The following is a 13,581-nucleotide window of genomic DNA, read 5'->3' on the forward strand; positions in this document are numbered from 1 at the left end:
TCAACACGCATGTTACTGAACACACAGGTCTGTCTCAACACGTATGTTTACTGAACACACAGGTCTGCCTCTACACGCATGTTACTGAACACACAGGTCTGCCTCTACACGCATGTTACTGAACACACAGGTCTGCCTCAACACGTATGTTTACTGAACACACAGGTCTGTCTCAACACGTATGTTTACTGAACAAACAGGTCTGCCTCTACACGCATGTTACTGAACACACAGGTCTGCCTCTACACGCATGTTACTGAACACACAGGTCTGCCTCAACACGCATGTTACTGAACACACAGGTCTGCCTCAACACGCATGTTACTGAACACACAGGTCTGCCTCTACACGCATGTTACTGAACACACAGGTCTGTCTCAACACGTATGTTTACTGAACACACAGGTCTGCCTCAACACGCATGTTACTGAACACACAGGTCTGCCTCAACATGCATGTTACTGAACACACAGGTCTGTCTCAACACGTATGTTTACTGAACAAACAGGTCTGCCTCAACACGCATGTTACTGAACACACTGGTCTGTCTCAACACGTATGTTTACTGAACAAACAGGTCTGCCTCAACACGCATGTTACTGAACACACAGGTCTGCCTCAACACGCATGTTAGGTTTGCAAAGTTTCGCAAAATGCACAATTCACTGCAAGCCAAATGACGTCATGATGACGTTATGATAACATCCTCCGGTGACTCCGGTGACGTTCAGAACTAGGCCAGATCACAGCCCATATGGGGATGATCTTAATGTCATCACCAAGACGTCATATGGAGTTTTTTTTATTTGACAGGATTATTGTTTGTAATGTTAGTTGGAATATGAGCATGTAAGGTTATATTCTTGGACATCTGACTAGTTATGAATTATCTGGCCTCGATCGGACACTCTCTGATTAATCCAGGACGTCCGTTTCCGTGGGCAGGATTTATGTTGGTTGAAATCAGTTGATATTCTATGCCAGATCTGACTAGTCATCGTTTGACTTGATCTGGCCCCAATCGCTGGGTTCGGTTCAATATTTTGGTGTCACGGTCAGTTTTCATTTTTACAGCAAAGCTTGATGTCATTTTAGTCATAGTCTCCTGAACGAAATTCCAATTTGGTTCTTCAAAAATGTTCAACACATTTTAGTAATCTGAAATGTTTTACTTTTAGTGTAGTTTTAGTTAACGTTGATAATGGTTCCGCTGGTTGGGCCAGCCATCTTTATTCTCTTTTCACCCCCCAGATTTCTTTCATCGATTCCAAGAAGAACCTGAACCTCAACATCTTCATCAAACAGTTTAAATGGTGAATTCATGTTTGCTGAAACTCATCTACAGTAACCCTAACCCTAACCATAAACCTAACCCTAACCCTAACCCTAACCCTAAACCTAAACCTAACCCTAACCAACGTCGGACTAATGAGATGTCGGACGCATGGGCGGTCCTCGTCATCAGCCATCTGGACACAAGCTGGGGTCTGATCAGCGTAATAGTGAAATGCAACTAGATTCTGCCAAGCGCCACCCTGCCTGTGTTCGATTGGCTGAATGCAAGACTGATAAATCAAGGAAATATCGTTTTTGACCGCGACATAGGCACGCAGTCTCATGCAAACTTGCATTATCGAGCGAGCTAAAGCGAGCGAGTTGCCGTGCCAAGCGTTGTGAAGTTCGCTTGAGCCTACTCAGCGCCGTTCCAGTTAAGTCCCGAACAATGACAATAAAGTTCATTCATTCATTCGTTCATTCATTCATTCATTCGTTCATTCGTTCATTCATTCATTCATTCATTCATTCATTCATTCATTCAGAATAGTAAATCATGTTGGCCAATCACAGTGCATCTTTTCCGGGACTTGGTACAATCTAGTTGCATTTCACTATTATGCGTCTGATCAATCTGTGAATGTGTAAAGCACATTGTTAAGTGCTTTTGATAAAGCTGTCTGTCTGTCTGTCTGTCTGTCTGTCTGTCTGTCTGTCTGTCCTGCAGCTCCCATGAAGAGTTTGTGTCTCTCATCCAGAAGGCAGACCGCTCTCGTTTTGATGTTGAGCTCCTAAAACAGTTGCTGAAACTGCTGCCTGAGAAACATGAGGTAAGGGTCGTTTGACCACATTAGTCTACATTGTATGCACACAAACTTACTTTAAAACGCAATGGTAGAACACAGCACAAAGTGACATTAAAGTGATAGTTCCCAAAATGACTTTTTTCTTATCGATTACTCACCACATTGAGACTTGAATTCATGTGTCTCCATAGGCAACGAAGCAGGCTCTTTGTGTCTCCATAGGGAACCACTCCTGGTCATCAAATTGTTAGCTTAGGAATGCGACAATTTTTTGGGTGAACTATCCCTTTAAAACACTATGGTAGGATGTCATTAAAAGGGATAGTAGATCATTGCAAATTAAAATCGATTTTTCGATTCACTTACTAAATCGTTACACCCCTAGTAGGATGTCATTAAAACACTATGGTAAAACAAAGTGACATTGTGGTGATGTAAGGAAGTCCATTGTTTAGGACCCGGCCCGTCATGGTCATATGGACAAATAATTTCTGATGTCATGTTTCAGTTACTCTCCAAAGAAATAACATTTTGTCTTGTTTCATGCAAGACGTTTTTGTTTGTTCCAAAAGAAGTAACCTAATTATTTAATCATTAATCATTCCATGACAATATTTTTGTTCAATGAGGTTTGGCCTTATAGATGGAAGTGTGTCTGTTTTCTATGTTGTTTCCTTAATTTTTAGATTAGTCGTAGTGTGTTACAAAATCATTGTCTAAATGTCCAAAATAGGACCGTAAGTTTTGCTTGCGGCCCTTGGACTTTTGATATTTTGCCGAGTGGCCCTGCCTTGAGCCATTTCATTGCTTTAGGAGGACAAATCGGAAACTTAACATGTGTGTGTATATCATTGAACCTGCTGTTGCAGATTGAGAACCTGAAGTCCTACCAAGGAGATAGAGACAAGCTGGCTGCAGTCGACAAGTTCTACCTGCTGCTGCTGGCTGTTCCATGGTAAACATACTAGTATCAGTGATGGTGTAAAGCAGGGGTGTCCAAACATTTTTCAAAGGGGGCCACATTAGAAAATATTAAAACACCCAAGGGACGACTCTATCTCCTGACATAATGTACTTTCGGTTCATGGAAGTAATTTCTCTATGGAGAATAGCATTGGGTCATCTTAAAATCGTCTCAAATAAGCATTGTGGTCCAAAAATAAACAAATGGTCTGCGTGATATTGTCTGTATGGTTTATGATAGTCACTCATATTTGATAAAGCCTGTTTCCAGCGAAAATGTAACTAATTCGGCGACAGTAACATTAGCGTTTTCTCACCATCAGTTGAACCAGGTAGAATGGGTAAATGACATCAAACTTCCCTGCTCTATAACCCAGCCTTATTTCACATAATTTTTTCGCATGACGAATACAATAAAATTGCCTTTCTTTAACCCCTTCAGAATGAGACAACAGGGAACAATCCTGACAATTAATACTCTGGGAAAATATTCTTGTATATTCTTCCATATAATACAATTTAGGAATGAAGCTGCGGGCCGTATACAATTTGTCCTCTGGCCGCATTTGGCCCCTGGGCCGCACTTTGGGCACCCCTGAAAGTAACTACGTACATTAAACTCAAGTATTGTACTTAAGTACAACTTTTAGGTACTTTAGTTACTAATTACTAACCTTTAGTTACTAATTACTTTGCAGATATACATTATTATGCTATAGAACATAGTACATTAACCACATTAGCCACCTCCACCGATTATTACAAAACATGCATTTACCACTCTCAGCCCTATATGCATTTCGGCCATTTGAAAATAACCGATCTACAAGCTCACAATGCGTCGCGATGCGACACATTATGAGCTTGTAGATCAGCTATTTTCAGAAGATTGTATTAATTGAAATTTGGACATTCTGTATAATGACTATATACTATTATCCATGATAAACACACTATAGTATCTAATGTTACTTTTGTAATTTTGGGGTTCTTTGGCTAAATACAACAATGTTACCATGATTACCTGCTACTGTTGGTATTTATTACTATGGTAAAATCACATAACTGTACAGTTTTATCTAACATATGGTCCTGTCCTCTGTGTGTGTGTGTGTGTGTGTGTGTGTGTGTGTGTGTGTGTGTGTGTGTGTGTGTGTGTGTGTGTGTGTGTGTGTGTGTGTGTGTGTGTGTGTGTGTGTGAGTGCGTGCGTGCGTGCGTGCGTGCGTGCGTGCGTGCGTGCGTGCGTGCGTGCGTGCGTGCGTGCGTGCGTGCGTGCGTGCGTGCGCGCGCGCGTGCGTGCGTGCGTGCGTGTACGTGCGGGCGTGCGTGTATGTGCGTGCATGATAGTTATCATTTAAGGATAGAGTGTATGTTAGTGTGTGAGGAGAGCAGCTGCTTGTTGGAGATGATGCAACCTCAAGCCACACTACTGCAACACGCATGTCAAAGTAGGTTTATTATTATTATTACTATTATTATTATTATTAGTAGTAGTAGTAGTAGTAGTAGTAGTAGTAGTAGTAATACAACACAGTATAATACTGCCCTCTGCTGGTTACAACCAGACATGTAATGTCCTCCCCTCCCCTCCAGGTTTGTTAGACAGTGTTCGTTTGCCAAGCTTTTGTAGGCTGATATTGGATGTTGGAAACTTCCTCAACTATGTAAGATCCAACACACACACGCATGCATGAACGCACGCAAGACTAACAATAGTAATACAGTGTTTGTGCGCTCTTCCCATCTCTTAGTGGTTAGCAATGTTCTGTGTGTGTATCATAGAAATACTATATTAGCTTACGAAGAATAGCCTAGTTCCCAGCCTTTTCTCATCTCAGGAGGACCGCCGACATATGTATTTACCCCTGAGAGCATCTTTTTCGACCAATCACTTGTTTCATTCACAGGAAATGGAAATTAATTAACATTTTTAATTCTTAAACGGCTCAAATGTAATTTCGTTGGGCTCTACTTCTGTCAAATTCCAGTAGCCTACTTCCGCTTTAGACATTCAACCTGCTAGGTCTTGACCAGAGTGGGCAAAACAAGCAGTTGCCTGACAACCAATTATTGGCTAATCAGAGCTGACAACTTCCGTGCCAAGGGATCTAGACCTTTGAGCTTAGGATCGAGTCTTCGTTGTTGTTGTACTATAGAGGATTTTTTAGTGGTGATAACCGCTCCGACGTCTGGCATTGTGTGTACTGTAGGTCAATATATCCGTATGAGCAGGGTTATTTAGGACACCAAGGCCGTTTGAGGCCTAACTCTGTCTGTCTGTCTGCCTGCCTGTCTGCCTGTATATCTGTCTGTCTGTCTGTCTGTCTCAGGGCAGTCACACTGGTAATGCAGAAGGCTTTAAGATGAGCACTCTGCTGAAACTGACGGAGACGAAAGCAAACAAGTCCCGCATCACCCTGCTCCACCACATCATAGAGGTACAGTATCACCTGCACGTGTGAGCAGCTGGGCCCCGTTGTGGGCCCCGTTGTTTTCCCCTGGATGTCATAATTCATGAAACGACGCCCCATATAGGATACTGTAGTGTAGGCGCATATTACTGTAGGCCCAGATTTTCTGCCATTTAGCATTTTCTTCAAAGAAACTAAATGTATCAGTCCGATTTTTCAGATCTTTTTTTTTTTTTTTTTACATTTCTAGTTTATGTTGTACTCTTTCTGTCCAGGAGGTGGAGAACACCTATCCAGACCTGCTGAAGCTACCGGAGGATTTGGAGATCTGTGAAAAGGCTGCAGGGTAAGACTTAAACAAGGCAGTAGCACAGAGACAGAGACAGAGACAGAGACAGACATACATAGTTTTTATGTCTCTGTAGGACAGACAGACAGACAGACATACATAGTTTTTTTTGTCTCTGTAAGACAGACAGGCAGAGACAGACACAATAAGTCCGTGGTTCTCAACCTGTGGTCCACAAATTATTTTGGGGGGTCCCCAGATGATGAACAACATTGTTTTCTCTCTCAACAGTAAACAAACCTTCATAAAGTTTAAGTGTATAGAGGGTATCTGCACATTTCTAAAGTGACAATTTAATACCTCTAATTTTTAATAATACCTCTAAAATGACAAATTAAACATTAGCCAAATTGTCAAATATTAGAGGCTGAAATTGTGAAAATAGCAGATCTACATGCTCACAACGCCTTGTGTTGCAGATCTGCTATTTTCACAATAGAACCGTGTCATACATAATGTTATGCCTCAACTCTTACTGCTTGTAGGGTGTGTGTGTGTGTGTGTGTGTGTGTGGGGGGGGGGGGGTTCCCCAGTTAAAATATGATTATTTTGGGGGTCGCGGCTTGAAAAGGTTGAGAACCACTGATATAAGTGATCATTGAGTTGTGTGTCCTCAGGATCAAGCTGGAGCACATCCAGGCTGAGTGCAGCTCTCTGCTCAGACGACTGCAGAGCTCCCAGGAGAAGATGAAGACGATGCCTGGAGCAGAGGACCTGGAGGAGCAATACCTGCCTGTCATCCAGGTAGAGAGAGAGAGAGAGAGAGAGAGAGAGAGAGAGAGAGAGAGAGAGAGAGAGAGAGGGGCCTCTTTTCCACTACTAAGGCTATGAATCATAACTTTACAGAAACCAGAACTTTCAAGAACCCATGAAGTTCCAGGACCAAGTTCCATTTATCATAAGACTATCGAATACGTCAGATATTCAGAGCACTGACTTGGCACAATGGAAGACACAAAACGCAAATATATATGTAATGGAGGTGATCCGAACCTCCCCACCCGGGTTCGTACCCGGGTCTCCCACGTGAAAGTCCAATATCTTAACCACTAGACCAAGACCAGGGGAGATACTAGACTTTTGAGGCTTCAACGCTGGGGCTGCGACTCTCTCCGTCACATATATATATTTTTTTATATAGGATTTTAAAAATGTCGTGTTGTGTTGAGAGAGCTTCCCCCCCGTCCCCTCTGTGTCGTCACAGAGATTCCACATAAATGTGTTTTTTTCTGACACGCACCATCGGAAATGCAATTATTCATGGGATTTAATATTTCATTCATTCAAACCTTTATTTATTCTTGAAAGGACATTGAGGTTGCACTCATTTGCATTGTTGCTGAGACAAAAAGAAAGTGATACAAAAATGTGTGCCAGGACCCTGCAGCATTCCTTTGTTGAATGTTACACCGTATGTGTTGGAAAAGGACAACCATGATACATTCACTTGGTACAACATTACTGTGTGTGCAGGACAGTGTGAGGCGGTGCGTGTGCCTGGAGCAACTGACGTCCTCCATAGAGGAGCAGAGGAGACACCTGGCCGTCTATCTGTGTGAAGACGTCACCAGTCTGTCCCTGACTGACCTCATCCACACTGTCAACACCTTCAGAGGACTGTTCATCAAAGCTGTTCAAGTACGGACGCACGCACGCACCAACGCATGCACGCATAAACGCTTTCTCACAAGACGTCAACCGGGGTGACTTCGAAGTCAAACGTTTGACTGGCAAGGGGGGGGTAAATATGGCACATGTTCACTACTAGGAGGGGATATGAGTTACGATTCGGTCTCTATCGTGACAACTTTACGGCGCTGAGTTGGCTGAAGTGGACTTTGCAATGCTCAGTGACGGCTCGCTCAGCAACTGCCCGCTTTTCGGCGGCTCGCTCTGTGGCGCCTTTCGTGGCTGGTGGCTCAAGTCCGCTTTAGACGGCGTGCCTCTGTCATTTTGACAGTTTTTTTGGGGCCGTTTCTTTCACGTCTTAGGTTTCAGAACTGCACTTCCGCATTCCTGGAGTGTGGAAAGCACCGTTTGACTGGAATGGTACGCCCTTCCAGGCATCGTTTGACGTGTGGTCACATTTCATTCCCCAAAAAGTCACAGTTACGCATTTTGGGGTGTTAGTTACGCACACGCACTGATGGGTTTTTGATTAATTCCCATGTATTAATTCCTTTAGAAAGTTATCCTTTCCCAGAAGAGTAAAACCACAGTCAGTCAGAGTCAAAGAATATCCCATAATGATTAAAGATTACTCCCACACAATAAAGGAGGCCACACGCCAGTGTACGTCCGTTTTGTTAGTTGTATTGAAAGAATAGTAGAGTTCAACGTACAGTACAGCAATTCACCCATAGTGCCTTCTGCCCATACAAAACATAATTTCACAGATATATGGAGTTACAGAATGCATTTGTCACATTCTGATTGGACAATTATAACATAACAGTGGATATCAGATGTTTTTGTTTCAATGGGTCCAGTAGCCCGAAGGACAATGCCAATGTTTTATCCAGTGTCCTGGGCATTATGACCTTATTGAGATATCATGTCTCTGCATGGTCAACATCCTTTGTACAGACCTGGAGTGGAGACATCTCATCACGTGCATTAGTTATTAGATCAAAACAAAATAACCTTGACACTTTTAAAACTGAAAGTGGTGTCTAACATTAAAATGTAATTTTATATTGATATCAATCAATCCTTATCTATCACGCACACACATAGATTTATTGTGAGTTTAATTAATGAATGTATTTTGTATATGATTGTGTTTTTCAGGACAACCGGAGTCGCAGGGAGCAGCAGGTGAAGGCTGAGAGGAGAAAACAACAGGAACAGAACACAGGACAGAAGAAGAAAACAGGTGATAGGCCTGCGGAGCCAAAGGTCAAGTTTATTAAAGTAGTAGTAGTTCACCCCCAAAATGACATTTCTTCTATCGATTGCTCACCCCCCCCAAGACTTGAATTCATGGGTATTCTTCCGTTTTTGTCACAATTCAAGCCAATAATTTGATTATAATAAATGTAGCCCCAGCACTCATTGACACAAAGGGCAGAAACAGTGGGGTCTTTATTATTACAAGCAAATTATTGGCTCAGAATGCGAAAAAAAGAAGAAATACAAGCGAATTCAAGGGTGAGAAATCGATAGAAAAAAACTACTTTAGCTACTTTAAGTATTGAAGGTTAAAGTGGTTAATTGTCAGAAAAACATTGCCTTGAATCCAACAGACTGATGATAATGCTGTCAAACAAGTCTATCAAGCTTTGAAAAGGTTTAATCTGCAACACAATTTTATACAATACGTGGGGGTCCCTGCTTCATCTCAGCATGTGGCCCGGGGGCCACATGCGGCCCCCACTTTCACTTAATGCGGCCCACAGGTTAATACTGGAATACTAATATATTATTGATTTCAGCTGTTACAATTACAACCATGACCTGCTTTTAATTCCTTCAGTCTATATTAGTAGCTTAAGTATAGTAGTATTAAAATGTATTTTTTATGTCCAATGTATTTGTATTTAGGTTCATAAAGTTAACATGAGTATATAACTAAATGCGTTTGAAATTAATTAAAAATGTTAGATTTCAGGATTCCAATTCAAATGCAACAATAGCCGATCTACAAGCTCGATGCGTTTTGAGCTTGTAGATCTGCTATTTTTGCGTCTTTTGTATGAGATACTAGAATGACAAAGTAGGACGTAGCAATATGCAATGTGGCCCTCTGGAGTGAAGGTGGAAATATAGTGGCCCTCGTCATCATCAAAGTTGCCCACCCCTGAGCTAGGGGGTCCTTGGGCTGATCTACAAGCTTGCAGCGCGGCACTCTGTGCTGCGCTGTGAGCTTGTAGATCTGCTATTTTTCAATAGCTAAAGGATAAAATAATTCCAGGTCTTATTATATTGGCTTAAATGTGTCTCTCTCTCAGGTGTGCAGAGGGAGGTCCAGGAGGAGGCAGGCTGTATAATAGACAACCTGTTAGCCGAGATCAGAAAAGGCATCGCTCTGAGAAAGACACGCCCCTGCGGAGAGAGAGCCACGCCCGCTGGCCCCGCCCACTCTGATGACCCCGCCCACCGCCGCCCTCCCCATTACGATGCCTCCAAAGGTCATAGGTCAACACCCGCCCCCCACGAAGCGCAGACCACAGGAGGCGGCGGGGAACCGTCTGAGTCTGCTCCAAAGAGCACCGGTAAGCTGTGGTGGACCAACAGTGGCGTGAAGTAACTGTACCAGTAAGACTCCCTAATCGGGAGATAAGCGACCGTCACGTCGCATACACAAACTTTAGAAGGCGATGGTAGCCAATCAGGAGGGAATATGGGAAATGGGACAGATCCATGTTGAAGACATGACTTTAGAGATACTGTGTACCGCTTTGCGTGATTTTAGGGCAAAATCTGTAGGAGCAGTGTCCAAAAATGTGTTTTGCAAGACTCTGCCTCATGGTGGCGCTATAAGAGGGCCATGTGAGAAATGAGGAGTGTGTGTGTGCAAAGTTTGGCATGGATCGGGCAACGGTGGCGGAGATATGAGTAGGGCAAAAGTGTGACGTGTGACAGACAGACAGACAGCCGGTGGAGGTTTTGATAGTAACTGCGACCTGACGGTCGCAACAATTATTTAAAGGTAGTGTAAGTGATTTCATTTAATTGAAATAAAGTTCTGATAGACCATATTTGGACTTCAGCCATATCCCCTGTGTGGAGGAAAAAGCAGTTTCAGTTTTGGTGGAGGAGACTAATCAGGATAGAGTGGGGCCTTCCTCCAATCATAACCTCGCCTACCAGGCTTTCAGAGAGAAAGCCTGGTGTTTGTTCACAACAGGCCGTTTGGTTTCCGCCTAATGCGCGGAAACCACTAGAAGAAGCTGCGTCGCTTTGATTTGGTTCCCTCCGTTTGTTTCCCCAATCTCTATTAAAATGCTCGAGTAGCCTAGTGTAGTCTTGCCAGTCGCTACGAGTTGGAATAAAAGATGCATATCCCAAACAAATTTTTCAAAAGCAAAACTACTCCGCATCAAGGAGATTATTAGGTAGGCCCTAAAAGTATGTCCTTGAGCGCACAGGAATTATTTTGGGTTAAAACTGTTTCCGGTGGATAGTTCCGGCCAAATTGTAGTCCTTTGAGTACTACAACATGACGTGTTGTGGTTTCCGCTCCAGACCGGTTACAAGCCCGAAAAGTGAAGTGATCCCAGACTACTCCAATCATGGTCGAGTAGGAGCGGGCCTTACCCGCACCAAGGCCCGCCCCCACCTAGCCTGGTTAATAAACCAGACTGCACAACACCACCCCCTGTTGGTAGTATGAGCAACGCCAGGCTAGCCCCCACCTACATGAAAACTGAAACTACCACTGATCTAATGTGATTCTGTTGTCCAATCAGATGGTGTCTCCGGGGGAAAACATTCCAAACAGCTGGAACTGAGCTGTTTGCTTCAGTAAGGTGGGTTCTGCACTCTCAGCCAATCAGGTTCATCCCAGCTTAGCTTTTCCTTTCGCTTCCTGTCCGTCTTTCAAATCCTCTCTGCTGAGGTGCGTGTATCTATAAAGCATCTGGGGTAAGGCAAGACCCGCCTGCGGAAGCTTGTGATTGGCTGGACCGGAGGTAGGGAGCGCTCCGCTGTGTTCACTTGGACCGCGCGGAGGTGCCGAAAGTCGGGGGTGGGGAGATTTCCGACTCTGTCCCAAGCCCCCAGAACGGCTTGTAAATATTGAAGCGGCCGCCCTACTGGCCAAAGCTGGAATTTCAGGCGGGGTGAAACATACAAGCACGAGCATAAGAGCGTGCCGCTGGGGTCTACAATAGGGTTCAATGGACGTCGACGTCGTTCGTGACGTCATTACGTCTCGACGTCAAACATTTTGGCTAGAGATGTTACCGATCAATCGGCAATGGATCGGATCGGGCCGATCAAAGCGTGATCGGCGATAATCGGTGGTTTAGATCAAAAGGTAAATTCACCGATCCGATCGGATCGGTGCATCCGATCAACCAGCCGTTCAGTATGCCCACTTGAGGCCATTTTGGGGTATTGATTTCCACAGTGCTGAAGGAATAATTAGTTACTGCTATGATAATAAATACATAGTAATGCTAGTAAATAACTATAAGGCAAATATATAAATGAATTCATGAGTGAATGAATGAATTAAAGTTAAAACATTAAACATTTAGAAAATATAAATAATAACTCGGATCGGTGATTGATCGGAATCGGGCGATCAAACTTTTGTGATCGGTGCTCGCTGATCGGTTCCAAAAAACCTGATCGGACCATCCCTAATTTTGGCACATAGGTTTGTGCCAATTTCCCCCAGAATGCACCTGGATTAGATTAGCTACTTCTGCATGCTTCAAAACACCACTGAGCACTTGCATTGAAGTGAATGGCTGGGGGCGGGGCTGTCCGTCCTCTATTCTATATATAACTCTATGCTCTGTCCCTATCGGGACATAACTCGGGCGGCGCTGAGTCGGCTCAAGCGGACCTCGCATCGCTTGACACGGCGGCTCGCTCGCTCGGCAGTGTCTCACGTGGCTCAAGTCCGCATGAGACGGCACAGCTCCGTCGTCTCCACCGGAAACAAGTGCTCCTTTACAAGAACCACCCTTATATTACAACAGATGCTTTATAGATACACGTTGCTGAGGTTGCTTTCAATGTTCCTGCTGTTTTGGTGGATCTGGTATCAACTGGAGAGGTCTGGTTTGGTCTAGAGTGGTTCTCTGGTATTATGTTGCTTTCTGCTCTAACATGCATTGCATTGTTAACATTTCTGTCCTTAAGTTGTATACACATGTTTAGAATGAGAAAGATCCTGCACACTGTTTAGAGCTTGACGTCTTAGTCCATAGACCTTCATCAGATGTTTGTCCTGAAGAAGGCCAAAGACTAAAAATGTATGTTGTATAAAAGAAGTTCTCGGCAGTGTGTGAGGTCTTTCTTCCTTTCTTTCCGTTAGTCTGTCGTCAACCTTTTAACTGCGTATTGGCCTTCCCCCCCCCCCCTCAAATGTATACACGTTTATACAATATTTTCATTAACATCCCACTACTCATTCATACAGTTACACACATTCACTAGTAAAACCACAGTGTTTAATTGGTGGCCGGCTCTATACCTGAGCAGTTATGGGATAAATGCCTTGCTCAAGCACTTCTGGATGCTCGGTGATAACGTCATTAATTCGGCCGTTCGGTGCTGGTGAGATTTTGTGACTCCCCGAACCGAACCGAAATAAATTCGGCTCTAAAAGTGGAGCATGCATCGGCTCTTACCTGAACTTCTACATTGCAGTATTGATACCTTTATTTAAGTAAACCACTTGTATTAACATGTAGGCTAATCTATCCTCTCTACAGGTGCAGGACACCCAATTTTATCTTCAGCATATTGAAATTATTGGGATTATTAAGACCGATTTGAAGGTTATTTTTTCTTTATTACTGTACTTCTGTACTTCAGCCCTGTATAGCCTACATCTTGTACGTATATACGATGGTTGTACAGATGGACGGACGGACGGAGAAGGAAAAACTTCAATTAATGAGTGAAGAAACACAACGAATGCGGATGCTTCCAAACAGATGGACTGGCCCTCATGATCTGAGAGAGAGAGAGAGAGAGAGATAACCTTCATGATGAACTGAGATTTGCTACAATCTTTTTAAACGCAGAATAAAGACTTTCTCATTTGCACCAGGCATTTAATTTGTGTGTTTGCGCGTCTCTCTCTCTGTGTGTGTG

General features: G+C 43.5%; 1 protein-coding gene across 1 annotated transcript in view; it reads left to right on the top strand.

Annotated features, from left to right (window-relative positions):
* Positions 1-13,581, top strand: part of LOC308300756 (inverted formin-2-like) — a 30,258-nt gene that overhangs the window by 16,403 nt on the left and 274 nt on the right. The window contains exons 12-24 of the mRNA XM_080744657.1: positions 1,252-1,313; positions 2,003-2,105; positions 2,951-3,036; positions 4,393-4,493; positions 4,639-4,709; positions 5,376-5,483; positions 5,732-5,802; positions 6,423-6,549; positions 7,279-7,443; positions 8,596-8,680; positions 9,756-10,019; positions 11,217-11,276; positions 13,197-13,581. The exon at positions 13,197-13,581 is cut by the window's right edge and continues 274 nt beyond it. Coding sequence (XP_080600783.1) covers positions 1,252-1,313; positions 2,003-2,105; positions 2,951-3,036; positions 4,393-4,493; positions 4,639-4,709; positions 5,376-5,483; positions 5,732-5,802; positions 6,423-6,549; positions 7,279-7,443; positions 8,596-8,680; positions 9,756-10,019; positions 11,217-11,275 — 1,302 coding nt within the window. The 3' untranslated portion in view covers position 11,276; positions 13,197-13,581. The remainder of the gene's footprint in view (positions 1-1,251; positions 1,314-2,002; positions 2,106-2,950; positions 3,037-4,392; positions 4,494-4,638; positions 4,710-5,375; positions 5,484-5,731; positions 5,803-6,422; positions 6,550-7,278; positions 7,444-8,595; positions 8,681-9,755; positions 10,020-11,216; positions 11,277-13,196) is intronic.

This window comes from Nannobrachium achirus (assembly GCF_963921795.1).
Source record: "Nannobrachium achirus genome assembly, chromosome: 16".
Lineage (NCBI taxonomy): Eukaryota > Metazoa > Chordata > Actinopteri > Myctophiformes > Myctophidae > Nannobrachium > Nannobrachium achirus.